At 55.5% G+C, this 23,131-nt stretch overlaps 1 protein-coding gene across 8 annotated transcripts in view; it reads left to right on the top strand.

Annotated features, from left to right (window-relative positions):
• Window positions 1-23,131, top strand: part of LOC123645861 (semaphorin-4D) — a 102,913-nt gene that overhangs the window by 72,395 nt on the left and 7,387 nt on the right. For 7 of the 8 annotated variants that reach the window (XM_045562372.1, XM_045562370.1, XM_045562368.1 and 4 more), the window contains 10 exons: window positions 7,889-8,227; window positions 9,606-9,751; window positions 12,042-12,104; window positions 13,571-13,669; window positions 16,553-16,646; window positions 17,308-17,421; window positions 18,434-18,585; window positions 20,731-20,906; window positions 20,992-21,148; window positions 22,144-22,366. In XM_045562372.1, the coding sequence (XP_045418328.1) occupies window positions 8,128-8,227; window positions 9,606-9,751; window positions 12,042-12,104; window positions 13,571-13,669; window positions 16,553-16,646; window positions 17,308-17,421; window positions 18,434-18,585; window positions 20,731-20,906; window positions 20,992-21,148; window positions 22,144-22,366 (1,324 nt within the window). In that variant the 5' untranslated portion in view covers window positions 7,889-8,127. Of the gene's footprint in view, window positions 1-6,176; window positions 6,234-7,888; window positions 8,228-9,605; window positions 9,752-12,041; window positions 12,105-13,570; window positions 13,670-16,552; window positions 16,647-17,307; window positions 17,422-18,433; window positions 18,586-20,730; window positions 20,907-20,991; window positions 21,149-22,143; window positions 22,367-23,131 lie in introns of those variants that run through there. The other variant, XM_045562373.1, reaches the window with a different exon arrangement.

The following is a 23,131-nucleotide window of genomic DNA, read 5'->3' as shown; positions in this document are numbered from 1 at the left end:
AACCTTGTCTTCCTAATGGGCTCCCGTGTCAAGTCCTCCTGTCTGAGTGTGAAGGGTGACAATTGCACAGTCAGGACAAAATGCATGTTCATAAGGTTCAGCTCCCAGCGGGATATCTTTGCTTCTCAGAAATGCTCAAGAAAGCCAGCAAAATGGCATTTTATCTGGTTGTTTTAATTTAAATATTTAGAGTGAGGTCCTGAATGTGACATCCCATCAATAATCATGGAACCGCTATGCCTAGAAGAACGCGCAAGGCCAGAGATCTGTGTGGGTGTGGTGTGTGCTTTGCTTAAAGTAATTTCTAAATCCCATGAAACAATGCACGCTTTTTGAAAAAGGAAAAAAAAGATCAAACCCTTACAATGTCCTTAAAGCAAACCGTGCAGCCCCTCCTCCTCCCTGGGAGGAGCAGTGCGTGGCTTGGACCTTTCCTAACCTTTGCCTACTCTCGGTTTAAAGACCATCTGGGACGAGAGGCAGGGTCTGGTGTAGGCCGTGTAGAATGGGTGTCTGCTGGTGAGGTAAATACACCGCAGACCTGAATGAAAACGCAGCCAGGAAGCCGGGTGTCCAATCGCTGTCCTCAGGGTGGGGTCTGGAGCCAGGTGCGGGTGGCCCTGCGCTGCTGGCTTCATGCTGGCCGTGCTCCTCGGCGGTGGCTGGGTTGGTCCAAGGTGAAGGTGATTGAGAAAAAGGTTTTTTCTTTTCCCCATAACCAGCTGGAATAACCCAGGTGAGCACATCAGAGGTTCCTTCTGACAGCCCTTAGCAATCATTTAGAACCACCTAGAAGGTGCTGCTGGCTTGCACCAAGGCACCTGCTGAACCTCACCTGGACGTGTTGTCTCGGGCACATTCATTCTGGGATGGCGAAGCCATTCCTGGAGGTTTGGTCATGGGTGCTCTTACTAGATTCACGTGGCATCTCTGTTCATTCTAGAGATTTTGTTTTGTGGAACTTTCACTGTTGGTGTCTCACCTTGGTTCTCTCCAGCTCTGGCCTCAGTTAGTCTTCTGGCTGGGACGTTTGTGTTTGTGTTTCCCGCTGTGCCCGGCATTTTCAGGCCCTCGTGAAAACAGTAGAGCAGGAGGGGGCTGGGGTGTGGGGCAGCCCAGCAGCACCTCCTGGGGGAAGAACATTCTGGAAGAGGGAGCAGCATGTGCAGAGGCCTCCAGGGCCTTAGGAGGGGAGGAGTGTGCAGGAGGTGGAGGGATAAGGTGGGAGAGGCTGGCCAAATCTTACGCCAACTCCTGTGCTGCTGCTCAACATGCGTGCACTGCGTGGTGAGTAACCCCATTTCTACCACGTGTTTGAGCCCCCAAACGTGGCTGCTCTCAGGACTGAGGCTGCACATAGATGCACTCGCCCCCCGGCCCTGGAAGGGAGGCTGTCACTGCGGGGCGTGCCCGCTGCTTCTGGGCGCACTGAGCCGCTGTCTCCCCGACTGCCAGGAACCAGAGCATCGACATCCTTTTTAAGTTAATTGATTTTATCAGAGTGACGAATGCATGTAATTTTAAGGTGAAGTAGTTCTTGATGGAGCTTATGAGAGAAAGAGCACTTGGCAGCCCCTTTGCCCCGTTCCTGCTGCCCCGAGACAGAGTTTCAACTACTTTAGCCATTTTTGGTATTTTCCTTCAAATTGGTTACACCTCTACTTCCTGACTTTTCCCTCTTAGCTGCTGTATGATGATGGGAGGTGACAATGGCTATCTTCTGACTCTTGTCCACTCCCCCCACTCCCTGCCCCCATCCTCCCACTGGAGTTATCACAATTTTTGTCATCAGGGCTGCACAATTGGGCCATAACTGCTGTGATTACATTTCCATTCCTGGACCTCTCTGGCTTCCCCGGGGGTGATAACTGCTCCATTTTTTTAATCTGTGTAGCTGTCACTAATTCATCCTCAGACCCTGCCAGAGCCATAAAAGTTGCCTTTGTGACAAACCCCTGGGTGCTGTCAGTCACCGTCGTGCCCTTGGAGGCCTCTGTCCGGGGCCGGGCCCCCGCTCCCCGGGCCTGGCCCGTGTGGGCCTCTCCACTCCTGAGACCCGGGAGCAGCTCCCTTGTCTCGGTAGAGCGAATCCTACCGCAGCTTCCCGAGAGAGAACGTAAGGGAGGTAAGAACGTGGAGGCCCTGCAGGTGTGCGGCGTGTTTCCACACCCCTCACGCTGCTTGACGGCTGGGTGGGATGGAGGGTTCTAGGTGAGAAGTCGGCTTCCCTTGGATTTAGCGACACTGCTTGGCTGTCTCTCAGGGCTTTCGGCGGGGCCCCGGAGAGGGGGCTTGGTTTCTGTGTGGCCTGTGTTCTTTCTGGAAGCCTCCATATGGTTCCTGGCTCTCCCAGGGTGCTCAGGTTTCAGGGTGCTGGGTCTGCTGTGCCCGTGTGGGCGGGCTCTGTCCTTCCCCTGCGCTCCCTCCACTCTGGCATCTCCCGCTCTTCTGCTTGTCTCCCCCAGGTTCTGCCCTCGCCTTGGAGCTCCTGCTAGTTGGACGTGGCCCTCCTGAATCCCTCTTCCCGTTTTCTCATCCTTTCTCTCTTCTGTCCTCTCTGTCACGTTGTTCAACTTTTAGGAACCTCTTTAGTTGGAACATTTTATTTCTTTCATCAAAAGTTTACTTTGTAAGCTTCCATTTTCTCAGGCCGTGTTGCTTTGTGACCACTTCCCTTCTTGGCTCTAGTTTCAACTCTTTAGTTCTAAAAACTCAGCACCAGTGGTGTGCAGGGCCGCTGGTGGCAAACACAGCCTCTGTGAAAAATGAAATATGTCGGCTTAAAGTTAAATAAATTAGATTTTAAAAAGCTAAACTCCTCAGAGCTCATTACTTCCTAGTTATTTTATGCAGTCTGCTGTTATCTGTGTTCCTGGGGTCACAGGCACCTTGTGCCTGTGTGGGGAACCTGCGCGTCCCTCCCTGACCCTGTTCAGTGACGTCACGTGGGGAGACTGAGCGCAGCATGGACAGAGCAGAAATCAGCGTGCCCCCCGCCCTGGACAGCCAGTTGCTCAGCAGTGCCAGCACACTGCTGCTTACTGCTCACCTCCTTTCCTTTCTAGCTTCCAAAGTCATCTCTGTTTTTGTTTTTTGGAGGCAGGATCTCGCTCTGTTGCCCTGGCTAGAGTGCAGTGGCCTCATCACAGCTCACCACAACCTCCGGCTCCTGGGCTTGAGCGATCTTCCTGCCTCAGCCTCCCAGGTAGCTGGGACTACAGGCGTGTGCCACCACACCCACCTAATTTTTCCATTTCAAGTAGAGATGGGGTCTCGCTCTTGCTCAGGCTGGTCTCGAACTCCCGACCTCAAATGATCCTGCCACCTTGGCCTCCCAGAGTGCCAGGATTACCGGCCTGAACCACCATACCTGGCCACCTCCCTCCGTTTTTATCCCTACGGTCTGTGTCCTTTTTGAGTGTCATTTCACTAGGTTTCAGAGGGGAGCTGAGATGAACCTCGGGATTCTGAACACCAGTTTCCAAAGAGAGAAACTCTCCCTTCTCCTGGCTCTGGGTTCTCAGCCGAGCTACCGCACGTCACTGGGACTGGGACGCCCCAGAGGATCCACTGCAGTGGAGGGACCTAGATAGGAATTGTTGTTTTCCTTTTTTTTTTTTCCCCCCAAAATGGCTGTGATGGTTAAAGGAATTGGATCCTCTACAAACCATTTCCCTCCAACAGAGACTCAACTTTGGGTGTTTGACCCAAAATGAGCCGTGCCCTGTGGGCCTCGTGTCTTGTAGCCAGGAGCTGCCTCCCGGTGTGGACACCCACACGTTCAGCTGTCCCGCCCAGGGGCCCTCAGATGGGCTCCTTATGTGACTCGCAGCCACTGCCTGGGGCTGTTTGTTTGTTGTTGGTTTTAAAAGAATTTATTTTTTAGAGCAGTTTCGGGCTCACAGCAAAATTGAGAGATTTCTCCTGTGCGCCTGCCCCCCCCCCCCCGCCCCCCAGTTCCCCACGGAGTGGTGCCGGGGTTGCGTCAATGAGCCTGCCTGGACGTGCCGCGCTCCAGCCCCACGGCTGACGTTTGCTGGTGGTGGTGCACATCCTGTGGGTTTGGACAGATTTATAATGACGTGTGTCCCCTATCGTAGTGTCGCAGAGTAGTTTTCACTGCCTGTTCGTCCTCTGCCCCCCAGCCCCGACAACCACTGATCCTTTGAACGTCTCCATAGTGTGGCCTTCTCCAGAGTGTCCTGTAGTTGGAATCACACAGTGTGTGGCTTTCTCGGATTGGCTTCTTTCATTTTGGTAATGAGAATTTAAAGTTCCCCCATACCTTTCCATGGCTTGCTAGCTTATTTATTTGTAGCGCTGCGTAGTGCTCCTTGCCTGGCTGTGCCGGGGTTCGCTTGTCCACTCACCTGCGCCTGGGCTGTCCTCGCAGCTGCCTTCCCTGTCGTCCCGGCCGGTTCCGCACCGTCCTCAGGGAAGCGTTCCCGTCGGTGCCTAGTCTCTTGCTGTCGCCGTCTCTCGTTCTCTCGCTGTTCATAGCCGTTTCTTCTGTGTGTGTGGACCTTTGCCCAGCTGGGGGACATGCCACGAGGGGGGCCGCCTCTGCGTGGCCCCCACTCTGTGTGGCCTGGCACTGGCTGGGCCCAGGACTGGCTGTGCCTCAGGGAGCCAGTGTCAGTTCGTTGGGTTTCACTGGGCTGGGACTGCAGCAGTCGGGCCGGGGCGCTGGCGTCCTCGATGCGTGTGACTGGAACTGTCACTGCGGCCCGCCTGCTCACCTTTTCACCGTGCGAGTGCGCAGCCCTCTGCTGCTGAGAGGGACGGGACTGGGTGGCCACGTGGCCGCTTCCAGCTCTCACTGGCAGCGTGGTGTCTGTCACACAGAATGGGAGAGAGGCCGTGCCCCTAGAAAGCCAGGGGACCTTTGTTCCAAAAGGCGGGGGGGGGGGATAATTTTTAATGGCAACCTTAAGGGACTCTGTTGACAGCTTGTCATCAATGCCATCACCCTTTTCCCCACGTCTGTCATCACACATGAGGAGAGTCAAGAATGACAAGGACAGCAGGGCCGTGTATGGGATGTCCCCGCGGCCAGGCCCTGGCTGGTAGCTTTCGTGCAGTGCCTCCCCCTGGTGTGGTTTCCGTGGGGCCAGGCTGCCTTCCTCAGGCTTAGCTGGGGTCAGGGTGCTTGTCAGGGCAGGAAGCACTGTCATTATCAGATACTGATTGATTAGTTATATTAACTTACCATTCCCTGATATAGTTGCCTGGTAAACAATCACAAATCAGATAATTCTCATAACAGCTTTGTCGGCCAGGTGGATCTACTTCTCATACAAACAAAATGGGACACCATTGTGGCAAGGAACTGCACGTGTGCCCAGAATTCAGAAGATCGAACCTATAATTTAGTGCATTTTCTACGTTTGGAGCCTGTGTGGGAACTGCTACCTATTTGGGAGCTCAGCGTGGAGCAGCTTCTGGGAGCCACTATTAATCAACGATCAGTCGTACAGAGGACAAGCCTCTCGGGGAGATTAATGAGACTGCAGTGAGACTCATACGGCTGACTTCTGGAGCATTTGGAAATGTTCTGAGTGGGGTTGGTAGGCACAAGGGGTGGCCGTTGCACAGCCTCGAAGGGGGCCGTGCTCTGGGTATTCTGGCATGGCCAGGACGGTGTGATGGAGGGAATGTGAAAGGGAGAGGTTGGACAGAGGTGATGCGGGATTGTCCATGGCCCCGCTGGCCGTGATGAAAAATGTGGGTTTTATTCTGAACGGTGGGAGGGCGTGTTGAAACATTTCATGTGGGGAAATGACATCATTTAATTTGTGGTAAGAACATTACACTAACCTCTGCTGCTTTGTGGTAAATGGATTGTAGGCAGGTTTTATCAGTTTGAAATTGTATCTGTTGATAACAAAAATCTGAAAACAAGTAGTTGAAAGAGATCAACACTTTATCAATAAGTCTGGAATAGACAGCAGAAAGTAGGTGCAAAGTCTCTGGGTTTCCACTTGGCAGTTCTTAGAATGAGACCCTTATCGCCATGTTCACAAGGTGGCTGCCAGAGCTCCAGCCATCAAATTCTGGTTCCAGGCAACAAGGAGGAAGAGCTGAGGGCAAAAATGCAATTCGTAGCTGAGTCAGCCTCCTTTAAGGAACTTTCCTGGAATTTCTGTCTCATAAATTCTGCTTACAGTTCTTTGGCCAGAACTGCTACCAGAGAAGCTTGGAGCTGTAGTGAGCTGGGCACGAGGCCAACCCAAGTAAGCACAGGATTCTTTTAGTGAGAATGGAGGGGCACGGATGCCGGGGCAGGAAGCCAGCTGTCTCCAGCACAGATGGCAAGAACAGGGGCCAGGTACGGGGCTGGGCGGCTGTTGGAGAGGTCAGGATGGGAGGGGAGTGTGGTGCTGTGGAGAGGCACAGGCAGAGGCAGGCCCAGCTGTGTCTGTGGCCCTGCGGCAGCACCTCCCGTAAACTCGGTGTGGGGGCGGGCGTTGGCGCTGGGCGAGTCACGCCCTGACTGCTTGTGCTTCTTGAGGTGGCGGACGTGGACGTGGAGCGCAGCAGCGGCTGGAAGCAGGGTGGGGTTTCGTGCCAGCTGCGCTGGGCTGTGGCGCTGGGGCAGCACGCGGAGCGGCTGCGGGGCAGAGGGCGTCAGAACTGCAGCTCAGGGCTGTGGCTTTCCCACGTCCCGACGGGCCCCCTGGGCAGAGGAGGGGCCAGAACCCCCACGCTGGTGTTTCTGTGACATGAAGGGGCACGATCATTAAGGTGCCGCTTGGGGCATCTTCGCCGCGAGCCCAGGGTGCGGCTGCCCGCAGATCACGATGTCCGACCCCTCGGGCCCCCGGGCGACCCCCTGCCCACGTCTGAACGGCACAGGGGAGTGGCGCCAGCCTCTGGACGTGCTGCCTGGCGCTGTATTGAAGCTCCGCCTCCGTCCCGCGCTGTCTTTGCGAGGTACACCCTGTCCCCGGGTGTGGCTGCGGCTCGTTCTTGCCGTGGAAACGTCTGGTTTTCCATTCACAGGCCGAGGGACCCGTGGTGGTCTCTGGGTTGGGGCTGTTCTGCGTGGTGGCCGTGAGTGGTCTCCTTCGTGGTGTTTGGCGGCCGTGTGATGCTCTCTCTGGGGTCCATTGCCGTGTTACAGGGTTCCTGGGTTCTCCAACCAACTCAGTTTTGTTGTTTTCATTTATTTTTTTAAAGAAACATCTTCTAACATTTTGTGGTAAGATTTTTTACACATGCAACAAAGTTGAAAAGAATTTAAAGTGAGCACCTACATGCCCACCACTTGGATTCCCAGTTATCCTTTTTCTAGGCTGACTTTGTTGCCTGTCTGTTTTACCCATTCTCTGTTCATCCCCCCAAGTGGGTTTTTAATTAAGAGAAGAAGTGTGTCGTTGAAACACTGACTGCCCAGTTCCTGGGGGCGCTGGCGCCGTGTGCCCGCGTGTGTGAGCGTGTGAGCTCTCTGCAGCCCTCCGGTCCCGGCTGCTTTCCTCGCCACGTGTTGCCGGAGTGAGGAAGACTGAGTGAGGCAAACTGAAACCCGGGCTCGCTCCCTTCGTGTCCATCTCACTCCCAGCTGGACACGGCAGCCACGCAGGAGGGAAGCTGGGCAGACCGCCAGGCACTCGTATCTGCTGGGTGCCCCACAGCCCACCCTAGGTCCCCATCCCTGTGTCTGTCCTTCGTTCCAGGTGGGGGGCAGGAAGCACTGATTCCTGGTGGCTCCTGGCTTTGCTCCTCTGTCCCCTCCTAAGAGCCTCCCTGCCCCAGCCAGCCCGCGTGTTCCCAGCAGATGGCTCTATGGGGAGAGAGGTGGCAGGGCGGGGCGGACGGGGACATTGAGGAACAAGAAGCAGGCCTGTCACCCTCCGCGTGTCCTGACTGCCTTTTCATTTCCTTGCAGCATTTCTTCTGAGGCCGCAAAGAAGCACTAAGCGGCCTTTGATGTTGCAGTGGTGACAGTGGCCTCTCCTCACCTGCTGAGCCGGGAAATGCGGCTTCTCGGGGACCCCGCCACTCCCCAGCTCCAGGCTGTGCTGCGGGCCCCTGTCCTGGGGTGCTGAGCAGCATCCGTGGGAGCACACCTGCTGCCCCTGAACCTTTGCTGCTGAAGCCCTGTGTGGCCACCCCTGCCCGATAAGGATGTGCGTCCCCACTGGGGGGCTGCTCACAGCCCTCGTGGTGGTGTTTGGGATGGCGGTAGCGTTTGCACCCATTCCCCGGATCACCTGGGACCACAGAGGTGAGCACTGAAGCTTGTGCAGGTGCCAGTGGCATGAGGATGGAGCGGGGACCCCACTGCTGGGATGCTGAGGGGGATGGCTGGTGACAGGGACCCACTGCTCAGATGCGGAGCAGCTGGCTAGGACACTGGCATTTTATCTGCTGCAGTCTCTGCTCCTGGAACTTGTGTCTGGGCAGACAGGCCTCGGTGGCCGCTCTACAAAGAGGCTTTAATGACCAGAAGCATTCAGCAAGGCTTGTTCAGGCCCCTGACCTGGTTTCTGCGCTGGAGTCCCCTGAAAGGAAGCTCACCTCCCTGTACCTGCCAGTGTTCGAGCCCCAGTTGCTGGAGAAGGACAGTGACTCGTCATCTGCCTGGTCGCTGGAGAAGGACAGGCCGAGCTTCGTGGCGTGACTTTACTCGCTGTCTTTAGTTTTTGCTTCAGTTAGTTCCTCTCTTGGGAGGTGTGTCTTGGGACCCCCGGTCTTTCTGACTCGGTGCATTGAGAGCTTAAATACTGGGTCCTGAGCAAGGCGTTGCTTGCAGGATCGGCCGAGCGCTGCCCTGGCAGAGTTAGAGGCCGGAGACACACCGAGAGGTCCTGCAGCCCCCGAGTGCATCTCTCTCCCGTGCCGGAAAGTTAGAGACAGAAAGCGTTAACACCTGGCTCTTAAACACAGCAGACGCTTGGTGATATGTGGAAAGCCAAGTTCAGCACGCTCAAATTTATGCCAGGACAGTTGAAAAGAAGAAATAGCTCCTTCAAAAATAATGTAGATGCATTTATATTATTCCTGAGCATCTATTAGTTAAGTTCTTAAGTACCTATTGAGGCACTTACCTAATAAGCAAAATAACGTCACTGTTTTCTCTGTTCTGTATGTTTGTGGTGATCACTGAAAATTGCTTGGGTTGATGGATTCTCTAAAATTGATTCTTTGAAAGGTTTTGAAGTAAACCATGTTTTTCCTAAGAAAATCCTAAATCATTATATTCTTGATGCACCTAACCTGTGGGTGATTAAAGACACACAGGCCAGAGCTGGGTGGGCAGGTGGTGGGCGCCCACTCGGGGGGCATCTGGGGGTGCTGGGTTGGGGCTCAGTGGGATCCAGGCAGCAGGGAGGGGAGTCAGGCGCCAGCTCAGCCTTCCTGTCCCACACGTGCGTGGTGGCTGCGTCGCGGGCCTGCTCCAGGGGTGCCTGGCCTGGCGGCGACTGGGGCCGACCTCTGCTGCCCCAGTACGTGAGGCCGCAGTGCACGGCCCTCCAGATGTGACTGTGCCGGCGTGCTCACTGTAAGCGAGACAGGCCCCCAGGAGTCGTGCCGGCTCAGGAGCACTCCTCGGCCTGCTTTCTCCCTGTCCCTCCTCTGACCCCGCCCCTCGCCTCCCGCAGAGGTGCGTCTGCTGCAGTTTCAGGAGCCGGGCATCTACAACTACTCGGCCCTGCTGCTGAGCGAGGACACGGACACGCTGTACGTCGGCGCCCGGGAAGCCGTCTTTGCCGTGAACGCGCTCAACGTCTCTGAGAAGCAGCACGAGGTACGCCCTGGGTCCCGCTCCCCTGGCACAACCCGCTCGAGTGAGCGGCCTCTCCTGGCCCGTGGCAGGCCGAGGGCTTGTCACCCGGGGTCTCCTCACGGCTCCCGTGACCACGCAGCCCCATCTGTCTGCCGGCAGCTCACCCGGGGACCACCCTCTTTTCATCTTTCATTTTTGAACTTCTTATGGAGAAATCTCAAACGTGCCCCTGAGCAGAGACGGTGGTATCATGAGCCCTGTACCCATTGCGGCTTCCCTAAGGCCAAGGCCAGCCTGTCAGCCCTGCCCGCTGCATCTGCCGCTCCAGGGACACCAGGCAAATCCTGACCCCTATCCATTCAGTCTCCATTTGCAGGAGCCAGCCTCGGTTTACCTCCCGAGAAAGCCACTGCACAGCCCGTGCCGTGTGCTCCTGAGTCCTCACGGTGTGTGTCTCACGCCTGTGTCTTCTGCACGTCCTCTGCTGGGTGTTGGGCCCCAAGGCTCACCGCTCTGGGCACGCGAGGCGACTAGCCGTCCTCCTCCTCAGCCTCAGCGGCCCCTGCCCTTCCAAGTCTGGACCACATCCCCTCGCAGCTCGCAGAACGTGACATTCTGGTCCTGCCTTTCTGTCCTCACTCGTGCGCTGGAATCATCCGTAAGGGGAGATGCCACCGCCAGCTGCGGGGCCCCCAGGGGTCCCCTTCCTTTGGCAAAGGCAGGACAGCTGCTGAAATCTTTGCCTTTGCTACCGGTTTTCAGAATGACGAGTTGACACGTTAGTTTCCCCTCTACAGGGCAACAGGGAGTGCTTTGATTGATTGATTTTTAGTATTATAGTGAACTCATGGATGTAAACATATCTCTTATGCTTTGACCTGTTGGAGTTAAATCCTATTTCATCCTTGGCCGGTGGCAGCTTCTTTGGGTCCTGGTGGTTTGGGCAGTTTTCTTGCTCCTTGGAATCGGTCTGTTCCACGCTCCAGCTGTACGTTTTCTGCCCCGGATCTATTTTTTAATCTTTAGGGTCTAGCATGTTTCTTATTTTCCCGTTTGTCACATAAACGAGCTCTGAGCACTTTTCTTTTGCAGAGTCTCTCACACCGAGGCCCTTTGGGCAGAAGGATGCCGTGGCCTCACCGTGCTCGGGCCCGTACTCTCCCGGTGTCTGTTACGTCTGTTCCTCTGCACTCCGTCCTGACCACACGGGCTGGCGCGCCGGGGCACGTGCGGACAGGCCTCGGGGTGCTCAGGGAGAGCAGCCCGTGCTCAATTAATGGCATCACAGTGGTCCCGTGGGGTCGGGGAGAGGCTTAGGGGCTCTTATACTAAAAAGAAAGGGACCCAGCCAAGGGTCAGCGAACATCCCTACACACTTGATCAAGGGCCTATTAAGTTTCCATTCCCTGTTCTTATGCATTTCGTGTAAGTTGATTATGAAATCGTGTACATTTAGTTTCTCAAGGGGTTGCTGCTTTAATCGGGGCCTTCTGCTTTCCTGGGTGCTAGTTACCACTTTCGCTTCTGTGCAAATACACCCCGTCGGTGCCGTGTCTGCGGAGCCCCGGGGGGGTTAGAACACGCCCACGTGGGGCTCTCACGCCCTGTGCTTCCTGGCCTGCTGTGAGCCTCTGGGCTGAGAAGAGTGTATTTGTTTCCCTTGTGCAATGTCCCTGAGGGAGGTGGGGAGTTTGGGGGACGGTGGGGCAGGGCTGTGGAAGCCTCTGTGGCCTCTCCCTGTCACCTTCTGTCGCTTTCCATCCGCGGGGGCTTTGGAGGGCACCTGCCACCCGGCGGTTTCTATCATGGATCTGCCTGCTTTGCAGGAACCTGGCTCTCACTGGGCGGGCGCTTGCCGTGACTGCGCCCCTTCCAGCCGCTGCGGAGCACGGGTCTGAGGGACTGTCCTCCCACAGAGAGAATGGCAGGACTTTTTTTTTAAACTGAACTCTAGAGTCACTTTTGAATGGATCAAAAAAACTGACTTTGATGTCTGATGGTACTTATGGTTTAGGTTTTTGACGAATAATTTAATTCTCTCCACTTTCAGTAGTTTCATCTTTTGTAGCTAATGATGGGAACTTGGGAGCCGGTCTGGGCCGGCTGGTTAAGGCCACGCGGGCACGTTCTCGGTGCTCCTGCACCCAGCGCCTGCCCTGCCAACCGCCTTTGCGCTCTGAGAGCTGATCGTCTTGGGAGAATCCTCCAGGCTACAGACTCTGTCATGTGCTTTTTAAACTGTGCATTTTTTATACCAGTAGCTCTTCTTAAAAGGAGCACTTGTGCTGAAATGGGCTCATTCCTCCCACAGGTATATTGGAAGGTCTCAGAAGACAAAAAAGCAAAATGCGCAGAAAAAGGGAAATCAAAACAGGTAATTTCTGAGCTACAAAAAAATCCCACATGAGTATGTCTTAGCTGTTTTAACCTGAACCCCGCGACTTCTGAAATTCAGGCCGGGCATTTTGTCCCGGTCTTGTGGTCCTGGCTGGCTGGGTCATGTTGTCAAGATGCGTCTGAAGTTTACCCCTTCTGTTCCGGGGGGCGGAACTGGGTCTCTCTCACCAAGTGCCAAACATAGTAGGCATTTGAGAAACAGTTTTTGAAGTTTATATGAATTGAATTTGTCTAAATGTCCTGAACCTTTGACTATAGGAAACAGTTTCCGACGCTCACTGGTGAACGGCCTTAGGCTTGGAGGGGTTGCCGGGATTTTTGGGTTTTTGGCAAATGTCCGTCCCTTCCACACCGCAGTGTGGGGTGGGGTGCATTCGGGGAGCCCTGGGTTCCCTCGCCACCCTGTGAGCTGTCCTGTCCCTGCCTGGGGCTGGGCAGGTTGTCGGGCCACAGGAGCCCAGTCTTCCTTGATAGTGGTTGAGACAGCTGATTATGGCAATTTCAGCAGTTGTTGGCTAATTTCAAAGCAATTCCAAAATAAGAAAGAAAGAAACCCAAAGAGTTTTTTGCTCAACTTTCTTCGCAAAGTGCTAAACACCTTTGCCAAAGTGTTTGTCTCTAAACGCAAAGGTACTGCCGGAAATGAGGGGAAAGCAGGCGGGTACGACGGGGGTTGTGTTGGAGGCACCTTGCCCTGGCTGTGTGCAGGCCGGCAGCCCGAGGGTCTCTGCCAGCCTGGGGGTGGGGGTCGAGCTGTGAATTACTTCCTGCCAGTGTGAAAACGGTCATGACGAAAGGAGACTTTTCCTGAGCTGAGGTCATGTCAGACTGCAGCACGTAATGCAGGCACTTTCAGCCTAAAACAGCATCCTTAAATGGCGTCTTTTCGCACTTGGGGCTGTTGAGGCAATGCCGCCTGCCCCGCGGTGGGGGCCGAGAGGCACCGTCTTATGGGCGTGCAGGAGCGGGAGGCGTCCCCTGGGAGGTAGAGGGACGTCCCTGCCGTGGGCCTGGCGGTGAAATGAATGGCCTGTGTGTCTGGCGAGAGTAAAGTGGATTTTCGATAGCGGGTGTCCCCAGTGGGGTTTGAGGTAAGTTCTCGTTGCTCCTTTTAGTCCCCACATCATTGCCGAGTATTCATCAGGCACCTGGACAGCTTGCGGGCGCCACAGAGATAAAACCACTCAGGCCAGCTGAAGGCTTAGGTCTGCCCAGGGTGTGATCAGGGTCTCGGCCTTCCCGCCGCACGAGGACAGGGCCGGCTGGCAGGTAAAGAGGCGCGCCAGGGTGGAGGTGACAGGACGGGGACACGAAGGCGCACACGACTCGTGCGTGGGTCAATGGGCCGCGGGGAAGCTGCTGCCGGTGAACCCGGGTCTGTCTGGAAAGGGGCGGTGCGGGGGTGCCGGGCTGGTGGTTGCTGACGGTGCTGTCCCCTCACAGACGGAGTGCCTCAACTACATCCGAGTCCTGCAGCCGCTCAGCGCCACGGCCCTGTACGTGTGTGGGACCAATGCCTTCCAGCCCACCTGTGACCACCTGGTAAGGCCAGTGGGCTTGTCCCCGTATCGAGAGGGCTCCAGGCAGCCACAGAGTGGTGTCCACCCCGCAAAACAGTAGGATTGTCTCAGGGCTGGCCGTGTGGGGATTGTCTCAGGGGCGGCTCGTGGCCCCTCTGGAAGGCCTCTCCCGGCTGTGGTCAGGAGCACGGGTTCCATTCGGCTCCTCTAGGCCCCGGTGCCCATGGCCGAGTGCATGGCCTGGGACAGGGCTCAGGGTACCAGTAACCACCGGTGCAGGACATGCAGTGCAGGAACATTCTAGAAAGTGACGAAGGCCTGGCTGCAGTGGGGTCTGGGTCAGGTGGGGAAGTCAGGACTCAGCCCTGGATCGTGTGTGCTCGGCTGGCGCTTCTGTGGGTCTGCGCCCTGGTCGTGGGCATCACCATTTGGCGTCGGCCGTGCGTGTGCAGCTCGGCCATGCGTGTCGGCCATGCGTGTGCAGCTCGGCCTATGTGTGTGCAGCTCGGCCGTGCGTGTCGGCCATGCATGTGCAGCTCGGCCATGCATGTGCAGCTTGGCCATGCGTGTCGGCCATGTGTGTGCAGCTTGGCCATGCGTGTCGGTCATGCGTGTGCAGCTCGGCCATGCGTGTGCAGCTCGGCCGTGCGTGTGCAGCTCGGCCATGCGTGTGCAGCCTGCCCGCTGAACTGCTCTCCCCGGCGCCCACTCCGAGGGGCCTCAATGAGCGTGCTGAGCAGGGCCCGCCCTGTCCCTCACGGGGTCGCCCCCTGGCTCTGCCCAGATGTGCCCAGCGCCTCCCCCACATAAGGGTCCTCAGGAGGGGCCTTCCCCACGCCACACCGTCACCCAAAGAGAGGGATTAGATTTCAGCATCTGCTGGGAGAGATTCCTTTTAACCAGATAATCTGACAAGCAATTTGGTAACAGAGAGAGGAGAGTTTTAAATAAGTACTTGCGAGGATTGAAAATGAAGCACATTTTCTGTTAAGTATCCCTGGATTTAGTGAGCACCTGACAAATGTAAAATACGCTGCAGTGCAAAGCTTAGTTTGCTTGAATCCTAAATTAATTGGAATTTAAAATCCTATTTTCCAACCATGAGTCAGAGATAAATGACAAGACAAAGTATGAACTCATTCGAAACTTGCTTAGGAAACGCGGTACTCGCACGCGGTTTGGGGTGTGAGATCTGAGCACAGGTGCTGGCGGTGACGACTGATCTGGGGTGAGAGTGATTCGGGGCTGGTGCCGCCCTGCGTCTGCAAAGACAGGCGTTTCTTCTTGTTCCAGTGCAGAAAAAAAAAAAAAAATGCAGTTATGCTAGAAACATTTTACACATCAAAGGATTTTTCTGGCTAAATTCTAATTAATAGGAAGCTTCAAGTACTGTCATTTAAACCTGTATTCCATAAATATGTCAATTGTTGAGGTAAGGGGATTGTATTATAATATATATTTGGTTTAAATCTAGACCTGTAATTTTCCCTAATACTTTTAATAAAAATTTTCACACCTACCGAAAAGTTAATCACTCACGTGTATAGTGGCAACCTGGATTACACAATAGGGAATGTGTGTGCACGTGTGTCTGTCTGCGAGTGTGTGTGCTTGCTGAGCTACGACCTGTGACATCCCAAATGCCTTCACAGGCATTTCCTAAGAACAGTGATGTTTTCCTGCGTCACTCCAATTTCATCGTTATGTCTCAAGCCATGTACCGTAATTCCCCAATACCGTCTGACCCCCAGCCCCGTTCAGATTTGTGCAGTGGCCCCCAGACATCCTTTTGAGGTGCAATAAGTAGATCGTATCAAGTGGGGTCTGTTGTCACCCAGTTCATGCTCCCGGACCCCACAGGTGGCAACCTGTGTAGTGGGCTGTTTAACCCGGCCTGTAGGGGTGTCAGTGGTGGCTGTCCTCCCAGGTGAGCCCCTCCTGCTCTGCTTCTGGGGTGTCCCAGCCAGCCTCCTCCGTGGGCAGCGCCCCTCCTGCCGCTCCAGGCTGCTAGGTGCAGTGACGGTCCCACTGCCATTCTCCGTGTGCTCCCCGGCTTTGTGGCAGGCTTGCCCTGTCTTACCTTCCTGTCGGGGCTGCCCAGATGGGTTTCTTCTGTCATCGGCTGGGTTTTGCCTGTTTTTCTGCTGGGAGTCTCTTTCTCACTCATTTGTACACACTTGTCACGTGCTCAGGGACAGAAACACCTCATCTGTCACTTTGTAGGCATTTCTCCCAATTTGCCACTTGCGGTTAATTTTGTCACGTTGTTTCCCTGGACGCGAGTGTCCCAGTTCTTTCTGCCGTCAGCTCCATGCTGGGCTTGCCTGTCAGATGAAGCTATCCCAGGATTGCAACGCTGGCCCGCACTTTGTTCTAGCACCTCAGTTCCATTGTCAGGGTCCGGGTCGTTGAGCCACCTGGAATATGCTTTGGTGACAGGAGGGAGGTGGGGATGCTGCTGCTTTTTGTTTTTGTGTGTCTGTTACCTGTTTATTGGATCGTCTGGTTCTCCCCACTGCCTGGAACGCCACCTGTATGGCACCAAGATTCTGCACATGGGCTTTGGGTCACTTATGGAGCATGTCCTACATGCAGCTCACCCTGGCTGGAGCCATCAGCACTACCAGCTCCATTTTATAGATGGGTAAACTGAGGCTCCGAGGTCTTGAGAAGCTTGGCCAGGGTGTCAAGGGCACCGAGGTGCTATCGTCCAGACCCGAGCTGAGTGACGCCAGGTGCAGGTCTGGAGTGCGGGATTCACGAGACTCGGCGCTCCTTTGCTCTGCCGTCTCAGTGGTCCAGGAATGCCAAATCCGTAAAATGAATGGTGCACGGCCGCACTGTTCCTACAGAGATTCAGCCGTTTTATGATGTGCTTTCTTTTTATTTTTTTATTCAACTGTAGAGCTTAATATCCTTTAAATTTCTGGGGAAAAACGAAGATGGCAAAGGAAGGTGTCCCTTTGACCCAGCGCACAGCTACACGTCCGTCATGGTTGGTGAGTCCTGCCCTCAGCTTCCATCACCCCCGAGGACTGGGGGGCATGCCAAAGCGGGACCCTCGGTCCTCTTCCTTCTCAGTGCTGTCTTCGTGGCTTTGCTTTGATGTTAGCTGTCCTCACAAAAGGTGTGTGGGACTCTGCGTGGACCCTTCAACAAGGGCTTTCGGATCCACTGTTCACAAGGATCACCAGGCGCCACCAGCGATCATTACTTTACGTCCACGCTGGTGCACGCTGCTTGGGGTGGTCGGGCCTGTCCAGCAGACGCTCCCGCTTGCGGGGGAGGTGTGCGCCCAGGCCACGGTGGCCCACGGTGGTCTCGCACCTCGGCATCCAGGCCGTGGCCTCGAGGGTACTCGCTGCTGTATCCGTCGGCATTTTCCTGGATGCGGGAATTACCTGCTTGTGTTCAGTTATCGCCCAGTGACTCATAAAATGCAGCTGAATGTGGACATAAAATCAGCCACATCAAAGGAACACAGGAGAGTCAGGAAGCAGAAGTGTGTGCCCCGGAAGTCGGGGGACCCTCTTTTGCGTTCTCTGGTGACAGGTGGCTTAATTAGGTTATAAAAAGCAACATGCTGAGTGTTTGTCCCAGTATTTGTGCCATAGCCTAAGGGGCTGGTTTCCTTTTCCTCTTTTCCTGGGGCCTCTGCAGATGGAGAACTTTATTCTGGGACATCGTATAATTTTCTGGGAAGCGAACCCATCATCTCCCGAAATTCTTCCCACAGTCCTCTGAGAACGGAGTACGCAATCCCCTGGCTGAACGGTAAGCAGAGCCACTGGGCAGGAGGTGTGTCTCTCCTTTTGCTGCCTCCGAGCCCTGTGGGTCCCCGAGCTAGTGTCAGCCCCTGTGCGGTGGGGACGTTCCTGAGACTGCTCAGAGTCCACAGCCAGAGCCCAGGGCCACCTTGTTTGTTTTCTTCTCTGCTAACAAGATGCTGTTTTATTTTAAGACAGCTTCTCCCCAACCTCCGATCCCACGTCCTCCCTGCAAATGAATTTGGGAGACTTTCATGAAGGCGAGACTCTGATAGGACATGGAGAACTCAAACTTATGAGATAGGGCCACAGTGTCATTTCTGGTGTGATGCTAAAGTGTGGAGTGACACTGGTATCGGTACCTCCTCTGTGTCCAGCCTCCGGCACGTGGGTGGCTGGGATCCAACCAAGTACCTTGTCACTGCCAGGCAGCTCATGTCTGACGTCCGACTCCTGCTTGTAGAGGGCTTGCCGCTGTTCATGGGGGCTTTTCTTGTGGGTGCCAACCAGCAGCCCTGGGTTTTAGAGCCTCTTCATTTGGGGGCAGATCCTGAGGCCTGGGATTCGGGACACCTGGTGACTCAGGGTGGGGCAGCCAAGGAGCTAGAGTCTCAGGGCACCTAGATCTGGTGGTTTGTTTATTTCAGCCACATGTCGTTTAAACCAGCGCATGCCTGTCTTACAGTAGGTTTCCAAGGCTGGTGTGGCCTGGTCCCCTGCAGTCCCCAGAGTGCACGCCAGTCCAGAGGCCCAGCGTGGGTGCTCGGGTGGACCTGGGGCGGGATGTGCAGCAGAACCACCGATCAGAAGCACCTGTCTGAGGCTGGGGAAGGTGGGGCAGGCACTGTTTGGGCTCAGAGCAGCCGTCGTCCCTGGACCCTGGCGTTTATGATTGAGGTGTGGCACATGCACAGGCCAGACGTCCTTGCAGGGAAGCACTGGCCGGCCTGGTGACCCTGTGGGTAATGGCAGTCACACAGCTCTGTGCACAGGGATAATCTGGTGTCCTCTCCGCACAGAGCCTAGTTTCGTCTTTGCCGACGTGATCCGAAAAAGCTCAGACGGCGCCGACGGCGAGGATGACAGGGTCTACTTCTTCTTCACGGAGGTGTCTGTGGAGTACGAGTTTGTGTTCAGGTTGACGCTCCCACGGATAGCCAGGGTGTGCAAGGTGAGCACTGCCGCCTGCTGGCTTCCGCCCGGCTGTGCCGCGGCGATGGTGTGCTTGGAAGATTGGTCGCTTCTGACCTTCCTCTGAAGTGTCACTTTCCCTTGCACTTCACCGCCTCGTGCCACAGATGCACTCTTGATGGGCCTGTGTGGTGCCAGCCCTTCCTTTCTGGGGGATTCCGGTGGCTGTTTCGGAGACCAAGGGGACGCTGGACCTTCTGTGTGTGAACCACTGGCTCGATGTTCTTAGAAGATTTGTTTTTTGTTTGTTCCTCAACCCTCCCCTACATTATAAAAAGCTAGGTTTTGTGAAAGGTATTCATCACGTTCTAGCGGAGTTGGAATTTTCGCTTTTGGCTCTCTCAACCTGAGGGTGAAGCATTAACTGGTTGCTTAAGGTTAGCGAGAGAGAACTGGCACTACACTTTGTCAGGACAGTTTGAAGTGCATATTGGGGGAGGGAGGATGCTTTTACAGTAACCAACTGTAGGCACAGTTCTCAGCACAAGAGAATGGCTTTGGGGGTTGATTTTAGGAAATCTTAAGGTGGCCCAGGTGGCAGCTTCTCTACGAGGTGGGACAGGCCTTAGGTAAACCATAGGAAACCACATGAGACAGAACAGCTGCTGTCACGCTGGCTGCTCAGCGTGGAGCCAGTGGACATGCATCCCTCGTGGAAGTTGTCAGACGGACAGTTGGTACGTGGCCCTTCTGTAGTGATCACCACGAGAACATCACAGAAGCAAGGATTTCCTGCCTGCAGCACACAAAGCAGGAGCTTTGGACATCTCTCCTTTAACAACCCCGTGCCAAGGGAGAAAGTGGGTACTTTGCATCCACCCAGACCTTCTCTAGCCCGGTCACTGACCGAATCCTCCACGTGTCCCCTGACCCGTGGCCGCCACACTCCCTGTCTTGCAGACCAGGAGAGCATCTTAGCAAAGTGCAGGTGTACAGGGCAGGCCGGTGCTTGGCGTGCCGGGGTGGGCACTGCGGGACCAGGGCGCCATGCAGGCAGGGAGCTCCCTCAGGGCAGCGCTGGCCGGCAGGGCTTGAGGTCTCCTCTGCTTCTGTAGCTGTGCAGCCAGCAGGAAGCCAGGCTCAGACCTGCCTTGATCTTGACTTGTCACCTGGCTCTGGGCCTTTCTGTGAGTGGGGCCAGGGAGGTAGAGCACAGCACGCTCCTCGTACCCCAGGGCTCTGCGGCTCTCAGGCGCACTTCTGGCCTCCCTTCGAATCCTTGCCCTTTCTTTCCCCACAGTTGTTAGAATTCCTGGGCGGAGGCCATTTGAGCATAGCCCCCCATCCGCCCAGTGTTTTAGGACCCTTCACCTGCCCCCTGGCACCTGAAAGCCAGATGGGTCAAATGACCAGAGACATGCTGGAAACTATTCTTTGGTAAAGCATCAAGGAAGAAAAGGAAGCCATTTATTTAAAAAACGAGTGTGATCACAGTAGAAACAAGGAGGGCAACAAGGGGCGTTTTCATCATGCCCAAAATAAGTAAGGACTTCGATTTTATTAATATGGTCTTCTACATTCAGCTTTCACAGTTTCAGTGTTTCTCTCACACGGTCATGTTTCATAATTGTCTCCCAGCGGTCAGGTCAGTGACGAGTGTTTGTGAAGAACCTGGTGGGTCCAGGGCACTGCAGGTCCTCTGGGTGGAAAGGAAGTGAGGATCGAGTCCCTGAGGGGAAGGCCACGCGCTCCCCCCAGATGGGTTGCAGGGCCGGTGCCGTCCAGCGGGAGGGGGCTGCCCCCCGCCCACCCAGCCCCCGTCAGGTCAAGTGTCCGGCAAGTCCACGAGCCCCAGGGCGGAGGGCGGAAACGTGTGGCGTGGAGGCTCGCCTCTGCACTGCGGGGCCAATGCCAGGCACACGCACCCATGCTGTTTCAGCTGGAATCGAATGAGCTTTCAGCAAGAGAGTTTTTGTCTGTTTTGTTTTGTGTTTTAATCTGGGAAAGTTCTCTGGCCCCAGCTGGTACTGGGAAGTAGTGCTGGGGGCCCAGGGACTGCACCCCTGTCCTGGCGGGCTCAGGCAGTGCTGGGCTGTGCCGGGGCGGGCCGGGCTGCACTGCTGTGTGTAGTGCCTGCTCACGGGGTCCTCTCTCCTCATCCCACGTCTTGTCACTGGGGTTTCAGGGGGACCAGGGGGGCCTGAGGACCTTACAGAAGAAGTGGACCTCTTTCCTGAAGGCCAGACTGATCTGCTCCCGGCCGGACAGCAGCCTGGTCTTCAACGTGCTACGGGACGTCTTCGTCCTCAGGGCCCCGGGCCTGAAGGTGCCCGTGTTCTATGCAGTCTTCACCCCGCAACTGTAAGTGTCTGGGCGGGCGTCTGTGCCCCACCTCGCTTGCTGCCCACCTGGCAGTCACGATGCGTCCCTCCCGTCCCCTGCCCAGGAACAACGTGGGGCTGTCGGCGGTGTGCGCCTACAACCTGTCCACAGTGGAGGAGGTCTTCTCCCAAGGGAAGTACATGCAGAGCGCCACGGTGGAGCAGTCCCACACCAAGTGGGTGCGCTACAATGGCCCAGTGCCCAAGCCACGGCCCGGAGCGGTGAGTGGGGCCCAGGGACTGGGGGCAGGGTGGTGATCGTTCTGCCCCTCCAAGGCCCAGAGCGTGAGACTTGGTTCAGGAGCAGGAGCCTCCTTACAGCCTGGGTGCCTGGCCGTGCCGGGGCCGTCTCCATGACGAGCTGGGTGTCCGTGGGGACTGGGGGAGCCAGTGAGCACAGCCCGTCCGTCATTTTTCTGTGTTCTTCCCTTTTGCGTGTTACAGAACAGCCACACTGTATACTGCCCGGACAGGAAGGCTGTGCCGCTGGCACGGACTGTTTTGCAGAATTAACTTTGCATAACACAATTGGGTCCATTTCCTTTTCAGTTTCCCACCGAGGAGCACACGATTCCTTGGCAGAGGCCTCTGCGCTTGCATGAGCTCTGCTGCCCACTGGTCAACAGGAGTCACAGTTCTTCCTCCTGGAAATAATGACTTTTGTGGTGCAATTAGTGCAGGTTTCTAGGCTGCTTTGTGCCTGCTCCGGGGGCAGCGTGTGAGGCCCTCAGTGGAGTGTCCTCGTCCCCTCTGTGGGGCATCTGTCCCTAGCATGTCATTGCCTTCTGTGCATTCTGTTAAGTTACGTGTTCGCTTCTGGCCACGGATTTTGGTTTACGCACAGCAGGGAGCTGGGACAGAAAAGGAATCCTGCACGCCCTTTATCTTTTATTCTATTTATAACTGGGCTGTTTTTAGCAGCATTTAGCATTTTTCTCTTCTCATGGAAACACTACAAGTAAGTGTTCTGTTTTTCAATTTCAGAAGCTTGGTATTTTTCATTTATAAGTGGATAAAAATTCCTCCACTGATTACGTATCATGAAATCCAATTCTGTCTTATGATACACTTTGTAACAGTGTCCTCGGATCCCGGGGGAAAGGCCACCTCTGGGACCCACTGGTACCCTCCTTGGGAAGGCCCGAGCTGTGTGTGGCGGCGCCGTGCTGGTTGTCTGGGGGCTGCACGCTAACAGCCGGTGGCTTTGTTGCCTGCAGTGCATCGACAGTGAGGCACGGGCGGCCAACTATACTAGCTCTTTGAATTTACCCGACAAAACGCTGCAGTTTGTCAAAGACCACCCTCTGATGGATGACTCAGTGACCCCAATAGACAACAGGCCCAGGCTAATCAAAAAAGATGTGAACTACACTCAGATCGTGGTGGACAGGACCCAGGCCCTGGACGGGACCGTCTATGACGTCATGTTTGTCAGCACAGGTGGGTTCTGAAGGCTCGACAGAGGTAGTGTGTCTGTGTCTTGCTAGGAAAATGAGAAAGTCCAAACACTCTTTTACCTGGGATCAGAAGTCTCCCTCAGGGTGACCCAAGCAGTTTGTTTACAGTGTGAAAGGACTTCTGAGAAGTCACCGCATGTAGTGGTTTTCAGATCTGGGTGGCCACCAGCCACCTGGACACCTGTTAGAAGTCAGGTGCTGGCCCGGGGCTGGGCTGGGCTGGGCTAGCGGGTGACGCCGTGCAGGGGCGGGTGTGAGAGCTGGCCTGGGAGGGTGCAGCAGCCCGGTGCTGCCTGACTGCGGGCAGAAGACCACATCCCCGTTCCCCGGCCGAGGAGCTGGGTTTGAGACTTGCCGTATCGGCCCTGGCTGGCAGACTCTGAGACGAGCCCTTCTGGAACAGAGAATGGGGACCAGGAGCCACGGTGGCTGGCGAGGCCCCATGGCCTGCCCCCTGGAGCCTCCCAGCTAAGGCCGCCTGTGCCCTGCCCCTCCTGCCCGCCTGGGCCCCTTCTGGACGACACCCCCAGGGCCGGTGGAACTCGGGAGTCACCTCCTGTGGGATGCAGTCTCAAACGCTGTAATGTCGACTTTGCTGATGAAGGATTGTTTTGGAGTCAACAACGGAACGTTTTTCATGAAAGGAAAAAAACTGAAATAGCCCATAACACTTGAGTGTCTGATTGTTTATTTCAGTTGTTTATTTTTCCAAAGGCTTTTTCTTTTGATTTTGTCATGCAAAACCGTC

This window comes from Lemur catta, chromosome 10, assembly GCF_020740605.2.
Source record: "Lemur catta isolate mLemCat1 chromosome 10, mLemCat1.pri, whole genome shotgun sequence".
In the NCBI taxonomy this organism is placed as follows: Eukaryota; Metazoa; Chordata; class Mammalia; order Primates; family Lemuridae; genus Lemur; species Lemur catta.
The sequence above is the reverse complement of the archived record's forward strand: the minus strand, read 5'-3'. Positions and strand labels throughout refer to the sequence as shown.